Here is a 23,382-nt window from a genome sequence, read left to right as displayed (position 1 = left end):
ACAACAACAACAACAAAAAAAGACAAAAGAAAAAAAAAAAAAAAAGTAAACCTGGGGAACGTGTTTAAAAATTCTGTTTCCTGGGCTGCACCTACGGAGATTTTGATGTAGTAGGTGTGGATTCAAACCCAGGAACTTGGAGTTTTAATATTACCCAAGTGATTACAATCCAAGTAATCAATAACCATGCGTTAAACATCCTTTGGAGTTCCTACTGTAGCTCAGTGGGTTAAAATTTGATTGCAGTGGCTCCGGTCTATGTGGTGATGTGGGTTTGATCCCTGACCCAGCACAGTGGGTTAAAGGGTCCAGCATTGCCACAGCTGTGGTTCGGATTCAGTCCCTGGCCCAGGAACTTCCACCACATGCCTCAGGTGCAGCCATGAAATTAAAAAAAAGAGGAAGAAGCCTACCCTCAGGAAAGTACAGACCAACTACTGGGGGCAGTACAAACGGTACTAGTGAAGGAAAATGAGAAGGAAGATGCAGATAAAAGAGGAAAAGTAGGAGAAAAGGATGTCACAGACACCAAGACAATAAAGTGATTCAAGAAGGAGTTTCTATATCTCATGAGCATATATGTCTTATACACATGTACCTGCATTATTAGTTAAGGTCTGAAGGATGCTTTTGCCATTGAAGCCTAGAGAAGATTTTGATGGAATATAGGCCCTAGAAACTAGGCTAAGAGTCAGCAAACGTTCAATACAGGGCCAGATAGGAAATATTTTAGATTTTACAGGCCATTATAGTTTTTGTCCACTAAGCTGTGCCATTGTACCACAATACCTAAACTATTTAAAAGATATATAAAAACCATTCTTAACTCAAAAACAGGGAGTCAGCCATAGTTTGGCCACTCTTGAGCTAGGATCCAGGGCCTGGGGTCTTAAAGCTCACACAGAATCAAGAGAGACAAGACAACTAAAATCCCTGAGTAAAGCTTGGAATGTGGAAGGTCTACCACCTCTGAGAGGATGACAAGAAACATTCTACCCATTATTTCTTACTTTTCTGCATATAAGAAACATAGAAGTCTCCAAGAGAAATTGAAGCCCAAATCCCACACAATGGAGATCAACACTACTCATTCCCAAACCAAACTGAAAACTGGTTCTGAAGCAATGAGACCCACAGTGCATCTTCCAGAAGCTAATGTAATGGCTCTGTAGGAATACCTCTATAAGCCAGGACAAAAAGACTTTTTTGAAAAAAAACATTGCCCACTGGAGATGAGTTTGTGATTTGAAAAAAAGTTTTAGGAGTTTCTTGGTGGCCTAGCCATTGAGGACTCGGCATTGTTACTACTGTGGCTGAAGTTCGATCCCTGACCTGGGAACTTCCCATGCCACAGTTGCAGCCAAAAAAAAAAAAAAAAAAAAAAGTTTTAAAATCATATGAGGATTTTATCTCCTTTGAAGGAAGACCACCAATAGGACAATTTAGCACCTTGGAGACAATCTGAAAGAGACTGTAGAATGAGTATTTTAAATGATTGAAGAGTTTTAGGAAGGAATAGAAAGCAAGAGGAAAGATGAGGAGACTATGAATCAAGAATCATTTGATCTGGAGTTCCCGTTGTGGCTCAGTGGTTAACGAATCTGACTAGGAACCATGAGGTTGCAGGTTCGATCCCTGGCCTTGCTCAGTGGGTTAAGGATCCAGCGTTGCCGTGAGCTGTGGTGTAGGTTGCAGACGCGGCTCGGATCCCGCTTTGCTGTGGCTCTGGTGTAGGCTGGTGGCTACAGCTGGATTCGACCTCTAGCCTGGGAACCTCCATATACCATGGGAGTGGCCCAAGAAATGGCAAAAAGACAAAAAAAAAAAAAAAAAGAATCATTTGGTCTTGACAGGAGATTCTTAGTGGGTTTTTAAGAGTAGCTTCAGGAGTTCCCATTGTAGCTCAGCAGATTATGAACCCTGCTGGTATTCACTGGGATGCGGATTCAATCCCTGGCCTCAAGTGGGTTAAGGATCCGGCTTTGTTGTGAGCCGTGGTATAGACTGGCAGCTGCAGCTCTGATTAGACCCCTAGCCTGAGAATTTCCATGTGGCCCTAAAAAGCAAAAAAAAAAAAAAAAAAAAGTAGCTTCAGCAGATGATTAGTCAGGAGACAGGTTGAGGAATGACTTAGAGATGAGGAAATGAAATTGACAAATTTGACCATAAGAGGGAGGAAATAGGACAGTAATTGGAGGAGAACCTGGGGCAGAGGAAGTGTTCCTGTGTGTGTGTGTGTGTGTAGAGAGAACGATTCCTCACCTTTACCTGCTCTCTCTGTAGCATATTTGCATTCATTCTGCCTTTTCATTCTTTCGCACACCTCTTGCCTTCTTCTGGCTTATGTTACCTTTCACTTAGATCAGAGATCAGCTAATTATGGCCTGCAGGCCAAACTAGCCCACTGCTTGTTTTGTAAATATAGTTTTATTGTAGAGTTTTATTACAGAGTCACATTTACTCATTTGTATATGACCTGTGGCTGCTTTCCTGCTTCAAAGGTAGAGTTGAGTAGAAGAGACCAAATAACCCACAAAGTCAAAAATATTTACTCTCTGACTCTTTACCAAAACAAACCTTGCCGACCCCTTATCTAGCCTATTGTCACCACAGCTGCCTGTCCATAATCTAAGGTAGTAAATAGCATTCACATTCCTTTCTGATCTGGCTTTTTTTTTTTTTCTAGCTGTGCCTGTGGCATGAAGTTCCCAGGGTCCTTAACCTATAGGCTACCAGGGAACTCCAATGTATTCTTAATTCAGATGGAACTCCTATTTACTCTGCCCTGTATTAAGTTGTTTTTTCCTCTATTTATTCTTTTCAATGAAGATAGTAACATTTATTGAACATAACTTTGTGCCAGGCACTGTGCTAGACAAAATGAAATGTATCATGTCATTTAATTCTCACAACAATCCTTTGAGATTGGGATTGTAATTATGGTAACAAGTAATAAGTGATGATAAAACCTATCTTAGAGATTTGTGGAGAGAATTTATTGAAGAAGTGTGTATTGAGTCCCTGACACACGGTAAGCACATTTTAATGGCAGATCCTCCTATTTTTATTATGTTTTTTAATCAAAAGTATACAAAATAGTACTGCTGTTTATACTTATCCCTCCTACTCCTAATTCTGTCCTAAAGACAACCATTTTCAATTTTTTTCTTTTAATATTTACTTACATTTCTAAATAATATAAGTATATAGCTATTTCTTGACTTTTTTCCTCTTTTTTTTTTTTCTTTCGTCTTTTTGCCTTTTAGGGCTGCACCCGCCGCATATGGAGGTTCCCAGGCTAGGGGTCAAATTGGAGCTGTAGCCACTGGCCTACACCACAGCCACAGCAACTCTAGATCTGAGCTGTGTCTGGGACCTACACTGCAGCTCACAGCAACACCGGATCCTTAACCCACTGAGCAAGGCCGGGGATCGAACCCGTGTCCTCATGGATGCTAGTCGGGTTTGCTAACCACTGAGTCACGACAGAACTCCTGACTTTTTTCTTTTTAAATGTCATTTTTTGATTTTTTTTTTTTTTTTTTTTTGTCTTTTGTCTTTTTGTCTTTTGTTGTTGTTGTTGTTGCTATTTCTTGGGCCGCTCCCGCGGCATATGGAGGTTCCCAGGCTAGGGGTTGAATCGGAGCTGTAGCCACCGGCCTACACCAGAGCCACAGCAACACAGGATCCGAGCCGCGTCTGCAACCTACACCACAGCTCACGGCAACGCCGGATCATTAACCCACTGAGCAAGGGCAGGGACCGAACCCACAACCTCATGGTTCCTAGTCGGATTCGTTACCCACTGAGCCACGACGGGAACTCCTCATTTTTTGATTTTTTAAGAGCAGGTGCTTAACTCTCTACCACCATCATCCCTATCTACCCACCTACCCAAGAAGCACATTCTTCCCTTAATCCTTACAGTGTGGTTATGGTGTTCTTTTTGGTTAAATCAGTAGTCTGTCCTTGTAAGGTGAAGTCAGTGTTTTTTGCTACTAGTCCATGTCATGTACCAAGTTACATTTCCTTTGTTTTGCAACTCTTTGTCCCCTACCCCAGACATTACTTTAAAAAAAGTAGATACTTCTTTTTTCTAGCAAGCAAGATAAATGTATTCTAACTTCAATTAAAAGGAAAGCTCCAAGAAAGACACTGAGTTTCCCCAGTCCCTGGAGAATCCAGGAAAGAGCTGAGCAGCAGGGCTGTGGGGGAGCCAACAGCAGAGAGTGCAGCCTTCACTCACAGCCTTCCTCCTACTTTCTTTACTTTTCTTCTTTCTTGTTTTTCTTTGCTGTTTTCAGTTAACCTATCACTAATTCCTAAGTAAAATACACTATTTTTTGTCAGTTTCTTTTTTTCTTGTAGTCATCTCCCCTTCCTCTGGTTTCATGAATGGGCTGGTGGTTCTCTAGGCCTGTTGCATGGTTGTCATCTCAAGTCTTCCCTTCACATCTCTCATGTGGGTCTCCTGTTTCATGAATTCTCCTGAGAAGAGGGTGCATGGGAAGTAAACACTGGAAATCTTGCGTATTTGGAAATGTATGCATTCATCCCTTACACTCAATTGACAGTGTGGTTGGATTTGAGTTCTGGGTTGGGAATCATTTTTCCCTAGAGTTTTGAAGCATCACTCTGTTGTCTCTTCTGGCTTCCAGCATTGTCCCTGAGAGTCTAGGGCATGCTGACTCTGGTCAGGGCTTTGACCCTGGTTTCTGTTTCTTGGGCTCTCCTTGCTGTTCTTCTGGTGTCCATAGTGTTCTAGATTTTTAGAATCATGAACCTAGTTTTTGGTCTCTTCATTCATTGTGCTAGGAACTCAGTGGGCCTTTCCGTTTGGCAACGCATGTTCTTCAGTCTTGGAAATGTGAATATGTTTTCCTACCCTATCTCTCTGTTTTCTTCCTTTCTACAGCATGTATTTATGATTTGTATGTGTGTGATTTTCTTAGCTTCTCCAATCTATTTTTCCTTTTCCTTCTTGTTCTACCTTCTTTAACTTATCTTGAACTTTATCTTGCAGGGTTTTTTTTTTAATTTCTGCTATCATATTTCTTATTTCTAAGAATCTCCTGTTCTTTTTTCCATAAATGTCTGTTAAGCCAGTAACCACTTATAGTTTTCAAACAATTAAAGACAGTACAAGATAGGCTATGATTAGATGTTGAGGTGTTCGGTACTGACACTGAATGCTGTAGGATAAAAGGGTCTAGAGAAAACACTGTCTCCCAGAAAAACCTGGAGCAGCCCCATGGAGAAGGAAGAGTAGGCTCTGAACCTGGAACCTAATAAGTAAGTTTGGGTAGGTGAGGAATGGCAGTTGAAGTGGTGGGAAATGTGTTGGCTCAGGCCCAGGTGAATCACTGTGAAATCTGAGCCTCAGTTTTTTCATCTTTAATGAGACTGATAACCCTCTAGGTTGCTGTAAGGAGCAAAGTTATATATATATGAAGTATTTTGCACATAGTTGGAATTTATTAAATATTCTTTATTCTACAGGTCCCTTGAAACCAGAAAAATATCTTCTCTGGCCACACTTTTCAACACACTGCTTGCTACATAGTGAGGTCTTATTATAGATAATAAGTGACAGAAGGAAGGAATAAATGAGGAAAGGAAAACATTCCAGATAAGGGGATAACAGAAGCCATGGCAAGGAGATTGGAAATAAGCGTGTTGCATGGGAAACAACTTTTGGGATCTTGGGCTGACTGAAATGATTGATGTTTTGACAAGTATTCACAGAAATATGTCTGGAAAGCTGAGCCAGTACTTTTTGGAAGGAATGGGAGGAGAGGGGACTAGCACTGAGATAGTATGGGGCCAGTATAGACATCTAAATTAATGACTAGATGGGGGTTAGAGAGCTTCTGGCTCAGTAGAGAAACTGGGCTAATTCCAATTTTCAACATGAACATTAGGGCAAAGAATTTACGATCCCCAGATTTGTTGAGAAAATGCTTCCTGCTCTGTCTCTCCTAGAAGATGATAATAATAAGAATAAAATGTAAGTTTGTGGCAAAGTTTCATCGACCCAGGAAGCAGGTAGAAAAAACAGAAACCCTTATTTATCCCTGTGCCTGTAAAATCAACATGGCTTTAAATCTTTGGAAGCAATAAACTAAGAAGCTGTAAGATAGGGTATATTTCACCAAAAAAAAAAAGTATTTCTTCCCTTGCTCTTTGGCCATGTATTTATTATTTATTTATTTGTCATTTTTGGCCGCCCCACAGCATATGGAGCTCCCAGGCCAGGGATCAGATCAGAGTCACAGTGATGACCTAGCTACAACTGTGGCAATGCCAGATCCCTAGCCCATTGTGCCAGGCCAGGGATCAAACTTGCCTCCTGTTGGCTCCCAAGACACCAGCAATCACGTTGCCCCATAGCAGGAACTCCAGCCTCATATAATTTTACTTTAAAATTTTCTCAGTGCCTAGACATATGCTGTCTAATCCAGTAGCCGCTTGCCATGTGAGGCCATTTTAATTTAATAAAATTCAGTTCCTCTGTCATACTAGCCATAATACATCAAGGGTTCAGTGGCCACATGGGCTGTGGCTATTACTCCTCATTGCAGAAAGTTCTGTTGGAGAGTGCTGGATTAGACTATATAGAATTGCAGTATAAATGTATATTATACATGTATTTTTAAATATATACTTTAGTAATATTGTATGTATTAGTTTTATCCTCTCTGACCTTAATCTATAAAGCAGATAAGTGAAGCTTGTTTCTTTAAAAACATTAAGCTGTTTTTCACTTGCATGGGCCTCAGTTGATTGTTTGGTCTCCTACTTCAGTATCCCACCTGACTGAAGTTAATGGATTTTCTTAATTAGGGAAGTAATACGATATAGGAGATTGAATGATTCAGAGAGCCTCTAGCCTAATTGGAAATGTAATTGATTGTGTCTTGCCAGATGTTATTTCAAGAATGTATTTTTCTTTTAAGATGCTAAAGAAAACCCTTATGGTGAGGATGATAATAAGAGCCCATTCCCCCTGCAGCCCAAAAACAAACGCAGTTATGCCCAGAATGTGACTGTCTGGATCAAACCCAGTGGCCTGCAGGTAACATTACCATTCCCGTTGCTTTCCACTGGGGACAGGAGGAGGGAGTCTGGCAGGCAGGCGGACATTTGATTTGATTTTCCTTTCCTTTGATACTTAGTAATTCACTTACTTCTAATGTTTGTCATTATTTCCAAAAAGAATTTGAGGTGGCCTACAGTAAAACACGCACATAGTAGAATCATTTTTTACAAAATTTAGTGCAATATAAAAACCTAGAGGAAGAGGAGAGACAATTGTTCCAGGAACCCATGGCAAAAACAACAATTGTATTTGAGCAGTTTGGCCCTGAGCTTCCTGCTCTCAAGTTTAAAAAAGAAGCACACTGGTTATAGTACTTGTCTGATAAAAGGAAGCATGTCAGTCAATTCTTCTAGAGAGTCACATCTTCTTGGCATTCTTTTTTTTTGTTTTTTTCTTGTTTTTTAGGGGCTGCAGCCTTGGCTTATGGAGGTTCCCAGGCTAGGGGTCTAACTGGAGCTGTAGCTGCTGGCCTACACCAAAGCCACAGCTATGCGGGATCCGAGCCATGTCTACGACCCACACCACAGCTTGCGGCAACACCAGATCTGTTGGCATTCAATTTTAATGTAAAAATTTTTACATGGTGAGGCATTGAATAACATAATGGGTTTTATGATTATTAACAATTTTGAGAAGGATGTAAAAATCATCCTGTGGTTATTTCTTCCATCCCCACAATAGAACATTGCCCTGTAATACCACAACTACACTTTCATGAGAAGCTAAGATTATCCTGTTGTCAAAGTATGCTGCTTTCCACCAAGGCACTTAGTGACGTTTCTTCTTCTATTGACTAAGTCACTTGTACCTATTTTTGAAAAGCACTTTTTGAGCCTTTTTTCTCATTTGAGTGCCATTTTTTTCCCTTTGTTCCTACAATGAGTTCAACCGAAGCCAAATGAGAAGAGGCAATCAGGCCACCTGACAATAGAAGTAGCTTCTATTGATGGCATAGTCTCTTCTAGCTCCCTTTCCAGGGAGACTAGATTCTGCATGACTAAGGGGCCTCCTCTCTTTGTCAGAAAATCAAGTTCTCCCTCTTTCCTGCCATCCCTGACCCCAGCATTTCCCTATCAGACAGAGAGCTGAATTTTTTCTAAAAATTTTTTTTAAGTTTTGTTTTGGTCTGGGTGTATTGTTTTATTGTGGTGAGGTGCACATAAAATTTATCATTTCAACCATTGTAATGTATACAATTCAGTGGCATTTAGTACAAGCACAGTGTTATATGACTGTCACCACTATCTAATTCCAGAACATTTTCATCAGTCCACATCCTGTGCCCACTATAAAGTCACTCTACATTCATTCATGTCTTCTTCCCCCACTCATCTGCCCTCTGTCTCTAAGGATATGCCTGCTCTGGCTATTTCATGTAAATGTCATCATATGTAGCCTTTTGTATTTGGCTTCCTTCCCTTAGTCTGATGTTTTCAAGTTCATTCATATCATAGCCTATATCAGTATTTCATTCATTTTCATGGCTGAATAATCATCTATTATAGAAATAAGCCACATTTGGTTTACCCATTCATTCAGTTGATGAACATTTGGATTATTTCCACCTTTTGGCCAGTGTGAATAATGCTATGAACATTTGTTAATTTTTTTTTCTTTTGTTTTGCTATTGTCATGATGAGAGTTTTGTTAGGTCTCTGATCCATTTTGAGTCAATTTTTTTGTATGTAATATAGAGTAAGGGTCCAGCTTCATTCTTTTGCATGTGAATATTCGTTTGTCTCAGCACCATGTGTTAAAGAGACTATTCTTTACCCCATTGAATGGTCTTGGCACCCCTGTCAGAAAGCAGCTTGCCATAGATGTAAGGGTTTACTGGCAGTGTTTTTGTGAACCAAGTCCATTTCTGTCACTGAGGGATTTGTCATCAATTATTTTCAAGGAGGGAGATGCTTTGCTAATGTAGAACAAAACATTAGTAACATTAACTCAGGAGGGACCCTCATCTTCACACAGTAACTCTGCTCATTTTCATTCCTTTAAACATTTAAAGCTGTCCTTTTGTGTTCTTCCCCTTTTCCCCACAGAATTCTAACGTTGAATTCTTTTTAACTTTGATAGACAGACGTACAGAAGATTTTAAGAAATGCAAGGAAACTACCTGAAAAAACGCAAACTTTCTATAAGGTGAGACTATGAGAATTACAGTATAAGAGGATGGCTCCTGGGATGTATGCCAGAAATAAGAGGTTCACAGTGGTGTGGGTCATAGAGTGAATATGGACAGGGATTAGAGGTGTGTGGTTTGTGCCTCAGTTTTTTCATCAGTAAAGTCAGTAGAAGTGATAGGTCCATTGTTGTCCTAAAACTAAGAGTTTTAAGTGTCTAAACGGTCTGCTTCTGTGCCAGTCTTGTCTGTGTTGGTGCTGTTGCAAATGGCTGAGGAAGGAGCTGAAAGGACCTGTGGGGTCATAGCCCTTGACCCTCCTCACTGCTCCCATATGAGTATCCAGTCTAACTCCAGGCAACAGTCCATGTGACTTCCAGGGATGATGCTTGCTCAGAACATTCCCATTGTGCCAGAGAAGCTGCTTCCAGGAACGACTTCTAAAATTGCACATTTATGATTGTAAAAGGATGACAGTTCATCCAGGGTCATTACCTAGCTAATCCAGCACCATTGGAATAAAATTAAAGGAGGTAGGTGGAGTTGAGGGGCATTTAAGCTCACTCCTTGCTTCCCCCCTGCTGGTGTTGGGCCGAAATTAAATTAAGTGGCAGTGTGAGGTATGCTGTGTTGTCAGTTGTGTCCTAGCTTGCTAATCTTAAAATATAGTACACACAGCCAGCCCCAGGCTAGCATCTTTTCCGGAGAACATACATGCTTTGTCTGGGTGCTATCTCATTACCTTAATGTCTTCCAACCTAATTATGTAGTGATTTGGTGAAATCAAGAAGGAACAACCTTAATCGGAGTTCAACCAGAGAGCTGCTCAGCCCGCCATGCACCCGCTAACTGAATCCCATAATTCACATACGCCCTTGATGGCCACCCTTGGCTGTAGTCCCTGTCTCCCTGCACAGCCCTCTGTTCAGGGTAACTTACTTTGGCCTTCTTCTGAACTTTTCACTTGCGAACAGGTAATAGTAGAAAAGTGGTCAAAGAGTCCATTTCTCCTTTCTGGTTTTATATAACCTACATATCAGAGCAGGAAAGGGCCTCTACCCCATAGCTGCCAGGCCCTGCAGTGGGCAAGGAAGAGGTTATCCTCATTTTCTAAATGAGACCACTGACCCCCAGATAGGCATACAACTTGCCCAGATCACACTGCTAAGTGATTGATGAGGCACTTCATATTTCTGCTTCCATTTACTGCTCGACCTTTCTTTTTGTGGCAGTCTCGGCAGTCAGACTTCCTGACTTCTCCAGAGCCTTCTCCAAACGTGTTCATTGTCCTTCAGTCTAAGCCTCCAGCCAGAGAGGCACCAGAGGGTTAACAGCCCTGTGAGGCTTGAGGCAAGCCTTTTCTGTACTTGAGTAACAGAAGAAAGTAATTTAGAGTTCTGAGTACATGAAATGATAGAGGCAAAGTTCTTCCATGTTTGGCATAAGTGCTCATGGACTGTGGTGAAGATGACCTGAGTTTCAGTCACTGTCTTCCTTAACTTCTGATCACCTGTAGAGGAACCACTTTCCAGGCATAGCACCACACTCTTTTTTTTTTTGGACTTTCTGTCTTTTTAGGGCTGCACCCTTAGCACATGGAAGTTCCCAGGCTAGGGGTCTAATCGGAGCTGTAGCTGTCAGCCTACACCACAGCTCAGGGCAACACTGGATCCTTAGCCTACCGAGCGAGGACAGGGATCGAACCCGCATCCTCGTGGATGCTGGTCAGGTTCATTAACCTCTGAGCCACAACGGGAACTCCCACCACACTCTCTTGTTATTGGCATCTATGTACAAGCATTTGTTCTCATATAAAAATGCTTGTTTAAGTTTGAGGATTAAGGAGAACTTACATTAAGCTGAGCACTTAGTGAGGAAAATGCATTGCAGGAACATTAGGGATTTTATTTTGTTTCAGGAGCTAAATCGTTTACGAAAGGCTGCTCTGGCCTTTGGTTTCCTGGACTTGCTCAAAGGGGTGGCTGACATGCTGGAAAGGGAGTGCACACTGCTGCCCGACACAGCCCATCCTGATGCTGCGTTCCAGCTGACCCATGCCGCCCAGCAGCTCAAGCTAGCCAGTACTGGCACCTCTGAGTATGCCGGGTATGACCACAACATTACACCTTTGCAGACAGACTTCTCTGGGAGCAGCACTGAAAGAATGTGAAGCTGACTTTGGGAGCCTTCCTTCTTTTTTTCAAGTGAAAATGATTTAAGGTAAAAACTTTTCTCGTCTGTTCACCTATTGAAGTAGCTACTCAGAGACCTTCCTGAGGCTGCTTCAGAAGCACCACTTGTGGGTTGGACTCTGCTAGTCTGAGCGGGGCTCTGCAAAGGTGGGCAGTTGCTTGGGCTTTGACTTCAGCTTTTTGGAGCTCAGAGTCTTTAAGCCCGAAAGACAACTGTTGCTCCCACAGTGGCCACATCTCCTGAGATGCTTGAAGAACTGACCAGCACAAAACCGTCCCCACCTTCCTCAGGAAACCTAAAACCTGGGTTCTCTGCTGCCAAAAGACCTCTTCACTCCTCTCCTCTCCCAACCATGGGACATTTTCAAGCTTCTCTGCTTGGAATGAACAGCCCAGACTGTCTGGGACTTGCTAAACACAAGCCCAAAATCAGAGTTTCAGAATTTCCTTAGAACTTGGACAAAAACTCAGTGGTAACCCTTAGTTGCTTTTGGTGTACTTGAGATACAAATTTTTAAACAGCAATCTTAAATGTATAAAATGATTCTCGTATCTTCAAATTTTTAATGATAATAAAATGTTTGATTTTCTATAAAATTATTATTCTGGGAAACTAATGGGTCTGTCCTATAACCTAAATATAATTTCAACTTCCTAAGTGGCATAGATTCATGAGTCTTGAAGGTTCCTTGGGTTCCACATTGACTTCTTTGATTCTGACACTGGCTAGGCTTCATTGCTTAGGCCAGGTTCCATCAAGGTGGATTCTGACAGATCAGTATAGTCAGTTATGGTTCCAATTCATCAGCTAGCTTCATGACCTTGGGCAAGTCATCTAACTTCTCCAAGCTTTATTTACATACTCCATGCTTTCAAATTGCTCTGTAAACCTCCTAAGGTATTATTAACCCCTCAGGTGTCAACCCAAGCAACCATGTCTTACTCAAGATGCTGAATTGCTATATAAGCCTATCTCAGATACTGCAGGTTTTCTTCCAGACCACTACAGTAAAAGTGACTATTGCAGTAAAGCAAGTCACACGAATTTCTTGGTTTCCCATTAAAAGTTATGTTTACACTATATTGTAGTCTGTTAAGTGTGCAGTAGCTTTATGTCTAAAATAAAATGTAGATACCTTAAAGTTTATTGCTAAAAAATGCTAATCATCATCTGACAACACAGGATTGCCACAGATCTTCAATTTGTAAAAAATGAAAATATATGTGAAGTGCATTAAAGTGAAGTAAAGTGAGGTATGCCTATATAATATTTTGTCTAAACAAAGGAATTTAACACAATTTGAAAACCATTAGACTAAATAATCTTTAAGCACAAGTTAGCAGGATTTTGATTGTAAATATTTAATAGAAATACAGTCTTTTGCTTTCTCAGACAGCAATAACGGGGTTTATAACAATCACTAAGAATACAAGATTCTGCTATAAAGATAGAGCATAATCTGCTATAAAGCTTATCTGCCCAGTTACACATAGAAAGTCAGTTGAAAGAACACCAGAAATTAATACAAACAATTGACAGAAGTTGCAGACATGCAAAACATCCTTCAGTGTAGTGAGCTTGTAAAAAAATCAGCCAGCTATGCTAATTAGATGCTTTGAGGTCCAACCAAGTTTCCATCCTGGGCTCAGAGAAACAGCGTAACTCACTGAGTAGTACCCTTTCCCCCAGAAACAACGGGAATGGCAGAACAGCAGAAGCTGTCATGCCTTAAATTCTTATATGCAGACATTACTTCTAACACTTATTTTACCTGGTTTACTTGGAATGTATTAGGGGAAACCGATGTCTCGGACAATGGCCAAATCATAATGTCTGGATTTTTTTTCTATTTCCTTTGTTGGTGGATTTCCTGCAGGCCTTGTTAAAGGCCTGGCTGGTGGTTCTCCAGCTGAAGTTCTTACTCTGTTTTCACCATCCTACTGCAGATAGGTGAAACAGCAGAAGAATAAAAGCAGGTGTTTCTGAGGCCTATTCAAAAAATAGATAATCCCACCAACTTACCCTGACAGGTACACAAGTAAATGGACTCAGTCTGTGCAGGGGAAGGAGGACTGATGTTTTTGTTTGTGTACAGCCTAAGACAGCTTTGTAGGTATATTTAGTCTGGCCTACTCAGATGTTTCCAGTTTGTCACAGGCTGCATTGCCAGTGTGACCCTTCTGATCCCTGTAGTGCCATTTGGGTTTGGAATGCTTATATAATCTCATTGTTTTCTAACTAATGATTTATCTTTCTTTAGTGTTGAAAATAGTTCTAAAGTTCCTGTTGTGGTGCAGTGGAAACAACCTGACTAGTATCCATGAGGACGAGGGTATGCTCCCTGGCCTCACTCAGTGGGTTATGGATCCAGTGTTGCCATGAGCTGTAGTATAGATCACAGACACGGCTTGGATCTGGCATTGCTATGGCTGTGGTGTAGCAGCAGGCTGTAGCTCCTATTAAACCCCTAGCCTGGGAACTTCCATATGCTGAGGGTGTGGCTCTAAAAAGTGTGTGGGGAGATATATATACAGAGACAGAGAGTTCTGATTTAGTTAGGAATGAAGTAAGTGGTCATGGTGTTCCAAGGTTGTGACTTGGTTTCTCTCACATCACTGCGTGCCTCTGCACTGCCCGCGCAGGTTAGATGTTGTTAGAGAGGCCAAAAGATTCAGAGGTAACATGTGACCTAGCCCCACTCAGACTCAGAAGTGTTTTATCAATGAGTCAAACTTGATTTTCAAAAAAATCAATCCCAACCCACTTAACAAGTAGTCTCCTGGGTACAGAATCTATTAAGTCCTGCCTGAGTCACTTTCATAGTCTCCTATACAGCAACATAGTCTTGCTTTTTTTTTTTTCCACACAAGCAACAGCTGAAAAGAACAGATCCCAGCTGAGAATGGCCAGTAGCTGGTAGGGACAGGGCACTGAAGAAATAGCTCTGGCCTGTAAAACAGACTGACTGGACGTGAAGTGAGTGGGAGTAGGGCCGAGTCTTTTGTGTCACTAACAGAATACACAAGAATGACCCTGTCATCAGGTGTCAGGAATCCATGTCATGCGAGTACTACACTAAGATAATACAGTAAATTCAGGAATGTTACTGGGGGAAAAGGAAAACAGCCTCACTGAGAATTTAATCATTTAAAAAAAAAAACAAAAAACTTTTACATCAGTACAAGAAGGTAAAACTGTAAGAATTAAAGATTAGGCTCAAACTGGCAAGAGGTCATCTAAATCTTTCTTTTTAGTGGATCTTTTTCTTTTTTTGTCCAAAGCGCCGCCTGCGCTGTTTATAAAGATGACGGAAATTTACGTATAACCCTGAAAAAGAAAAGAAGCCAATTAGAAATGAGAATCTTTGTCTCTGTTTCTAAGTAGAAGCTCTTGGGACAGGGATAATCTCTAGTTGTCTACTTCCAACATCCTACAATCCTGTCCTTATTTCACTTGCTCAAGAAGTACAACGCAGACAAATTATTAGCAGTGCACTAGAAACAACTGAATTTTTCCCCAGTGGGTCTTAACAATTTAATTTTCTCCCATGTTTTATTATGAAAAAATTCACATATACAAAAGATTAAATCATTATACAGTGGGTACTACCTAGATTTTAACTTTTTATTATATTTAAACTTTGTCACATACCCATTCCCATCTCATTTTTTATGTATTTCAATGTTAAGTTGCAAACATTGGTAAGCTTCATCCCTAAAAATCTAATTAGAGTTTAATATTCTTTTTTTTTTCTTTCTTTTACGGTAAGGTTTACATAAAATGAAATAACACAAATCTGAAATATAGTGATAACCCAATATTTAATTCAAGGCTATGCAATAATATGTATTAAGCAATAGCCTAAAAGGTATGAGACACTTTTCTAGAAAGCACAATTAAGTGAACTAGAAAAAAATTTCAGTCCTATGTGATCACTGAGTAGTTCTGCGGCTTAGCCTCACCCCACTTTTCTCATTATACAACAGGGTTAAAGACACTTATTTTATCAAAAAAAAAGATTTTTTTAAGTTTAAAAAGCTTATTTACAGGAGTTCCCGTTGTGGCTCAGTGGAAACGAATCTGACTAGCATCCATGAGGACACAGGTTCGATCTCTGGCCTCACTCAGTGGGTTAGGTATCCGGCGTTGCCATGAGCTGTGGTATAGGTCACAGACTCGGCTCAGATCTGGCATTGCTTTGGCTGTGGCACAAGCCAGCAGCTACAGCTGAGATTGGACCTCTAGCTAGAGAACCTCCATATTCCAAGGGTGTGGCCCTAAAATAAAAGACAAAAAAAAAAAACTTATTTACAGACACTGTGAGAGAACATATGTTTAGAAAAGCAAACACTTTGATCTACATACAAATGTAACTGGTTGTTATATTGCTTGTAAATTATGCAAATTTAGTATTTATTTCATTCTGAAGAATAAGAACAAATACATATCCATTTTAGGCAAACTAAATATGAGTATAGAACCTTGTAAATTAGAACATGCAATAGTATAAACAACACAAAAACCATTAGAGTTAGTGCACATTAAAATATGTCTACCCTTCATGCTTTTTTAGTAAAATATTTTAAGGGTCTTTCCAATACTTATTCCTCTTTAACACTATCCATAGGCTCACCTCATGGAGCCCAATAACAGTAATACTAGATGTAGCCAGTAAAAGAGGTAAAGTACTCTTTTAGTGAGTGCACCTTCCAAATTGAAGCTTACATCCTTCAAGTACCAAACATTTTAACATCTTTGGTTAGAAATCTTTCTGAAATGGATTATACCCTTTCTGAAATGGAAAAGAAATGGAATAATATTGAACCTTCAGCAGGTGACCTACCCTCATAATATGTATTTTTTAACTGTGCTTTTTTGCCATGTGCTGATTCCCTGAAGGGCTTCTAAAGGGTGTAGGTCTCTTCTCCCCTACTTCTAAATTCTAAATGATCAAGATCACTGTGCTTTCCAACTTCTTGGGTTTACTTTTTGTGGTCTGTCACTGTCTGGGGTAGCAAGCCTCCAAGCTAGTCCCCAATGATCCCTACCTCCTGGGATTTCACACCCTTGTGTAGTCCCCTCCCACACTGTACAAGTTTGGTCTGTGTAACAAACAGAATACAACCAAAATGACATACTGTTGCTTCTGAGGTAGTTATAAAAAGAAGTGTGGACACAATAGAAGAGCTAATCATTGCTACAATGGGAATCATACTACAATTTATAAATCTATCAAATCAACATATTATATACCCTAAAGTTACACAACATTATATGTCAAATGTAGTTCTATAATGAAAATCGCTTAAGGCAAACAAAGGCAGTATGGCCTTTGTTTCTCTTGGATCACCTACTTCAGGGACCAGCCATGTCATACACATCCAAATGGAGAAATACTATGGCAAGAAAGTGAGGTCTCCTGTCTACAGCTTCATGAGTGAGCTTGGAGCAGATCCTCCAGCCCCAGTCAAGTCTGCAGAACTGACAGCTTGACTGAAACCTCATGAGGGTCCCTAAGCCAGGGCCACCCAGCTAGCCTGCTTCCTGACCCTCAGAACAGATGTGAGATGATAAATGTTTATTGTCTTAAGCTAAGTTTGGGGGTAATTTGTTACAAGAAATAGACAACTGGTAGACTATCTGCCATCACATCCTTCTGTTGCCAGGAAACCAGACAGCCACATTTCAAGACTTTTGTGAAATACCACAGGGAGAAATACATATATTAAAATGTGTTAGAACTTTACATAAAATAAACAGTCCTCATAGTTAGGAAGGCTTTTAAAACTCTCACATTGCAATTGACCTAGGGTTACTTCTTTTTATCTTCTTTTAGTTCTTTCTCAGTTTTTATGAGTTAAGGCAAGAATTTGTGATTTTATATAAAAGTAATAAATAAGGTTTTACATGAGGAGTGGGAGGGGCTTCCTTATTGTTAGGTAGAAGGCTTTCTCTTAGATGCTCAGAGGTCTTTATTGCCTTCTTCCTTCCTTGCTACCAGCTGGTATTACTACCTCTATAATAATTCCTCTGGATAAGGAATCTGCTACTGAAATTATTAAAAGTAAAATGAGGGAGTTCCCGTCATGGCGCAGTGGTTAACGAATGCGACTAGGAACCATGAGGTTGCGGGTTCGATCCCTGCCCTTGCTCAGTGGGTTAAGGATCCGGTGTTGCCGTGAGCTGTGGTGTAGGTCGAAGACTCGGCTCGGATCCCATGTTGCTGTGGTTCTGGTGTAGGCTTGGCAGCTACAGCTCCAATTAGACTGCTAGCCTGGGAACCTCCCATATGCCGCCGGAGCGGCCCAAGAAATGGAAAAAAGACAAACAAACAAACAAAAAGTAAAATGACTACCTGAGGCATGCAGAAGTCTCCCAGCCAGGGATCAAACCCATCCCACAGCAGTTGACAACGCTGGATCCTTAACCACTAGGCCACCAGGGATCTCCTTTTTATTCAATTTTAAAAGTGCTTCTTATATTATCTTAAGCATGAAATATCTTACTGTGTATTCCCAATGACCACGAACATTTTAAGACGATAACTACTGGAGATGCAGGAAGAAATACTTCCACATGTAGCATATTCTCCTAATGGGTCTGTTTTGCAAAGTAATTGTTCTCTAACTTATTGCTAGTCTTTTGAAAATAAGAATTCTGATAAGGAGTTTTAAAACTCTGAATCACTGAAGAGTTCCCATCATGGCTCAGTAGTTAAGGAACCCAATTAGCATCCATGAGGACACGGGTTCGACCCCGGCCTCAGCAGGTTAAGGATCTGGCTTGCTGTGACCTGTGGTGTATGTTACAGACACGGCTTGGATCCTGTGTTGCTGTGGCTGTGGTGTAGGCTGGCAGCTACAGCTCTGATTTGAACCCTAGCCTGGGAACCTCCATATGCCATGGGTGCAGCCCTAAAAAGACAAAAAAAAAAAACAACCTTGAATCATTGAACTCTACCATCCAAGAAGTAACAGGAAAATGTCTACAGAGCCATTACTTACCTAAAAATAATATTATAAGGTAAATCTGAAGAAAAAAGGAAAATCTAACTTTGATTTTCACTGGATATGGCAATGTGAAGCTGAATCTCCCTGTTTCATTAAATATTGGAATGGACTGGATCACTGCGACAGCTGAAAGCAGAAACAAGAACTTTTTAGAAGCAAATGAAAATACAGTCACACCTACTGATAGGCCCTTCTTATCCCTCAAATTTTCATTTCTGGGTTTGTTGAAAATGCTTCTTCCTCCCTTTACAAAGGGCTCATGCCTTCTTTTTTCTCCCCTTAGTTTTCCTAAGAAATAAACCTCTAAGATGACAACAAAGATAAATGAGGAAAAGTCATTTGATAGCACTGAGCTTCAGTTTCTTTTTTTTCTTTTCTTTTTCTTTTTTTTTTTTTTTTTTTTGTCTTTTTAGGGCTGCACCTGCAGCATATGGAGGGTCCCAGGCTAGGGGTTGAATCAGAGCTGTAGCCGCTGGCCTACACCATAGCCACAGCAACGCCAGATCTGAGCCATGTCTGCGACAACACTTCAGCTCATGGCAACGCTGGATCCTTAACACACTGAGCAAGGCCAGGGATCAAACCTGTGTCCTCATGGATGCTAGTCAGATTCCTTTCCGCTGAGCCAAAAAGGTAACTCATGAGCTTCAGTTTCTTATTCCATAAAATGGGGAGAAAAATCCCTATCTGACTCACTGACTAGGTATTTGTCATAATAAAATGAAGTCATATGACCTTGCTTTGGAAAGTTTAAAGTACCAGATAAGTAGGAAGCATGCAAAACATGACCGCTTAGCTTCTCAACCTTAACAAAATGAGTTGCTTCCTTGGAACAGTCTGAATACCAGGAGTATTGTGGAATGAAGCCACTAGAAAGAAGTTCTTGGAAAGTCCAACACCCATATATCAAACTAAAGCTGGCAGAGGGAGGAAGAAATGTCTGGCCTATTGGCTTAGCTATCCCTCGGAGCTAAGATATAAAATCTAGAATTCCTAGAGTTCCTGTTGTGGCTCAGTGGAAGCCTACTAATATCCATAAGGATGTGGGTTAGATCCCTGGCACCACTCAGTGGGTTAAGGATCCGGCATTGCCATGAATTGTGGTGTGGGTCGCAGATGAGGCTTGGATCCCACATGGCTGTGGCTCTGGCCTGCTGCTGTAGCTCCAATTCAACTCCTAGCCTGGGAACTTCCATATGCCACAGGTGCAGCCCTAAAAAGACAAAAAAAATCTAGAGTTCCTGAAAGTACCTTCTGTCAAACATCCCAGAGGATATAAGGGAATCCACACAGTATAACGAAGCCACGTGAGCACCTTCCAATCCATGTCAATGCAGGTAAGCATGTAGAAGGGGTACCTATGGAAAATAAGGAAATCACATGTTAAAAGCCACTGAATGCAACCCTAGAACATCATTCAAGAAGAATAATTTCACATTTAGCCACACATGGCTTCTTCAGAATTATAAACTCCCATTATACTCCTCCAATCATCAAAAGATATGAATTCTTGATAATGGCAGACTAAAGCTGAGATCTCAAAGGAGCCATCTTCGAAAAAGTTCAGTAGGGGAGTTCTCTGATGGCCTAGTGGGTTGAGGCTCCTGCGTTCTCACCACTGTGGCCCTGGTTGCTGCTGTGCGGCGTAGCTTCAATCCCTGCTCTAGGAATTCCCACATACTGCCTGTGTGGCAAAAAAGAAAAAAAAAATACAAAAAAACCCAAGAGAGAACCTGAAATAAACTTTGCAACTCTTATTAAAAAAAAAAAAAAAAGGAGTTCCCGTCGTGGCGCAGTGGTTAGCGAATCCGACTAGGAACCATGAGGTTGCGGGTTCGGTCCCTGCCCTTGCTCAGTGGGTTAACGATCCAGCGTTGCTGTGAGCTGTGGTGTAAGTTGCAGACGCGGCTCGGATCCCTCGTTGCTGTGGCTCTGGCATAGGCCGGTGGCTACAGCTCCGATTGGACCCCTAGCCTGGGAACTCCATATGCTGAGAGACAAAATGACAAAAAAAAAAAAAAAGAAAAAGAAAAAGTTCAGTAGATGGAACAGATGCTCAGAAGCTTTTTGACTTTATTCCTAGTTCTGATCTATGTTCCAAGTAGGTAAAGACGACAGATGCTTTGATAGTTTATCTCTGCGTAAACAAACATTACCAAAATTAAAGTATACAAACGACCTCTAATCTATAATCAAGCATCCTCTATTTAAAAAGAGATAACATAAAAAATCAGTTTCTTCTGAAACAGTGAAAGTGAATATTAAGTACCTATAATCTCTTTCACCTTTGTGTTAAGTAGATTAAAGTGTACGCTGGGTGCCATGGAATACAGACATAATCTAGGGCTGCAAATGCCTGTTCTCCCTTTTCAACTGTCAACCTTACCAAAATACCACCAAACCTAGAGCTGAGGAGTCAGTTTACAAAACTAATGCTCTATGTGACTGGGGAAAAAAAGTATGGAATATGTACGGTCTGGTAGAGAAGATATCTCCTTTAACTGGATCTTTTTTTTTCTTTTTTTTTTTTTTTTGCTTTTTAAGGCTGCACTTGCAGCATATGGAAGTTCCCAGGCTACAGCCACAGCAACATGGGATCCGAGCCATGTCTGCAACCTATACCACAGCTCACAGCAATGCCAGATCCCCAAACCCACCGAGCAAAGCCAGGGATCAAACCCGCATCCTCATGGATCCTAGTCGGGTTCGTTAACTGCTGAGCCACAAAGGGAACTCCAAGTAGATCTTTAAGTGATATTTCTTCTATTGATAACTGAGAATGGAAGAATCAGAGAAGAGGTCAATTCAAACTTCAGTCGCCTTACAGTAAAAGATTAATTTCTATCATTCCTTTTTTTTTTTTTTTTTTAATGGCCACATCCACAACAAATGGAAGTTCCTGGGCCAGGGATTAAATCCAAGCGGCAACTGCAACATACACCACAGCTGTGACAATGCCAGATCCTTTAACCCACTGTGCTGGGTTGGGGATCAAACCCCCTACTCTGAAGTGACCCAAGCCACTGCAGTCAGATTCTTAACCCACTGCACCACAGTGGGAACTCTCCTATCATTCCTTTTTTTTTTTTTTTTTTAATTTATTTATTTTTTGGTCTTTTTGCTATTTCTTAGGCCGCTCCCGAGGCACATGGAGATTCCCAGGCTAGGGGTCTATTCAGAGCCATAGCCACCAGCCTACGCCAGAGCCACAGCAATGCGGGATCCGAGCCGTGTCTGCAACCTACACCACAGCTCACAGCAACGCCGGATCGTTAACCCACTGAGCAAGGGCAGGGACTGAACCCGCAACCTCATGGTTCCTAGTTGGATTCGTTAACCACTGCGGCACGACGGGAACTCTGTTGTTGTTTTTTTGTTGTTGTTGTTGTTGTTTTTTAATCATTCCTTCTTGAAGGCTGGTCTTCACTAGTTCCATCCAACCTGGGATTCTCCTTCAACCCCTTCAAGAATTTTTCCTTGTGAATGAGTCCTCTCTTTCCAAGATAAGCTCCTGAAGGATAAGAAGGGCCTTTCATTTCTCTGGACTTCTCCCTCTGCTCCTCAGTACTCAGGCTGGTATTATGATCCATTGACCACTTTAAAAAAAAAAAAAAAACAACTCTGCTTCCCCTTTGCAGAGCACATAGCTGCAGGTAGAACTCTCCACACAGGGAACCTTAATCTCAAATCAAATGAGACTCTGAGTAAGATAGCAATTCTCTCAAGCAAAGAGCTGCTCCAGAGTGGGAGAAGCACTCAAACAGCATCCTGGCATTTCTACCCACCTGAAAATTTCAATTGTGCTCCATATATAAAACACAAAGAAAACCACAGCTTTGTTTTGCATTTCTTCCATGGTGCCAAAGATGATAAACAAAATGAAGTTTCTTCCAAGAAGCTATTCAAAGGACCCAAAGGAGAGAAACAAGTTCAAAAATATATTTTTAAAAAACCAACAGATAAATGAGTTATCTGAAGCCTAACCCACTGAATCCAAGGTAAATAGAAAAAGACTGAGAACAATTTAGAACAAATTAAAGTGCCCAAGCCAGTCTTTCTGGACAGACATGTGTAATACACACACATTCATACACAGTTTAAAGAATACTGCCAAGTGAACATCTGCATACAAATAACTCAAGCTGAGAAACAACATGACCAGTGTGGCACCCCCTCACCCCATAGGTATCTACTATCTTGTGTAAAATATTCTACTGCTTATCTTTATAGGTTTAGTGCTTATGTATATATTCCTCAACAACACTGTTTCGTTTTGCCTGTTTTTAAACTTTCTGAAATCATGCTCTACGTATTATACTCTGACTTGCTTCTTGCTCAACTCCCAAGATTCATCCATGTTGACTCACACAGCACTGCCCAACTCTAGAAGGCTTCATTTGCATTGTATTCCTACACGAATGGCACTCCCTGGAGCCATGTGATGTGATGACACCAAAACTGTCCCTTTTATCTTGCCCTAGAAATTCTACCCTGATGCTTCTTTGATATACCAAAAAAAAAAAAAACATTATTTCCTATCAGTGGATCATTCACTATACCCTTTAATTTTTTAAACTAAACAAAAACAGAAAACATAGAAATACCAGGTCTATTATAATAACAATCTTAACCACGCAATTGATACTATCAAAATGCCAGTGCTGGTAGCCAGAAAAGGGCTGAACTATAAAAACAGGATCCCGAAGAGACTAACTAACAGTCAGCTGGTTTCCCCTCAGTCTGGGTGAATGGTATTTAATAATGTGTAATTGCATAGCTAGAAAACAAGGCAAGGAGGCCCACAGGCTTTGACACCCCATTCCTAATAGCAATCTTCCAAATATTAGGAAACAATGTAGATATACTTGGGCGGCAGGGCAGGGGGGAGGGGGGCGAACTCCCTACAGGAGGCAAAAGAGCCACCTTCATTGATGGAAGAAAGTCCAAAGTGAAAA

At 40.9% G+C, this 23,382-nt stretch overlaps 2 protein-coding genes across 18 annotated transcripts in view; one reads left to right on the top strand and one right to left on the bottom strand.

The window, feature by feature from the left end:
* INTS14 (integrator complex subunit 14) overlaps nt 1-12,013 on the top strand; it is a 34,742-nt gene extending 22,729 nt beyond the window's left edge. For 8 of the 15 annotated variants that reach the window (XM_084978963.1, XM_005659853.4, XM_084978983.1 and 5 more), the window contains 3 exons: nt 6,957-7,075; nt 9,179-9,244; nt 11,143-12,013. In XM_084978963.1, coding sequence (XP_084835089.1) covers nt 6,957-7,075; nt 9,179-9,244; nt 11,143-11,394 — 437 coding nt within the window. In that variant the 3' untranslated portion in view covers nt 11,395-12,013. Of the gene's footprint in view, nt 1-6,924; nt 7,076-9,178; nt 9,245-9,466 lie in introns of all 15 variants that reach the window. The other 7 variants (XM_021100221.2, XM_084979009.1, XM_084979003.1 and 4 more) reach the window with 3 other exon arrangements.
* A 749-nt stretch (nt 12,014-12,762) lies between these two features.
* HACD3 (3-hydroxyacyl-CoA dehydratase 3) overlaps nt 12,763-23,382 on the bottom strand; it is a 41,581-nt gene continuing 30,961 nt past the window's right edge. For 2 of the 3 annotated variants that reach the window (XM_003121729.5, XM_084979030.1), the window contains 4 exons: nt 22,213-22,325; nt 19,679-19,785; nt 18,422-18,553; nt 12,763-14,744 (listed from right to left, as the gene is read on the bottom strand). In XM_003121729.5, the coding sequence (XP_003121777.2) occupies nt 14,668-14,744; nt 18,422-18,553; nt 19,679-19,785; nt 22,213-22,325 (429 nt within the window). In that variant the 3' untranslated portion in view covers nt 12,763-14,667. Of the gene's footprint in view, nt 14,745-18,421; nt 18,554-19,678; nt 19,786-21,084; nt 22,326-23,382 lie in introns of all 3 variants that reach the window. The other variant, XR_014817234.1, reaches the window with a different exon arrangement.

This window comes from Sus scrofa, chromosome 1, assembly GCF_054392235.1.
Source record: "Sus scrofa isolate SSC_HxYL_T2T_F1_AM1 chromosome 1, Sscrofa_HxYL_maternal_Yorkshire_Landrace_v2.0, whole genome shotgun sequence".
Classification (NCBI taxonomy): Eukaryota; Metazoa; Chordata; class Mammalia; order Artiodactyla; family Suidae; genus Sus; species Sus scrofa.
This window is presented reverse-complemented; position numbering and strand designations above follow the sequence as displayed.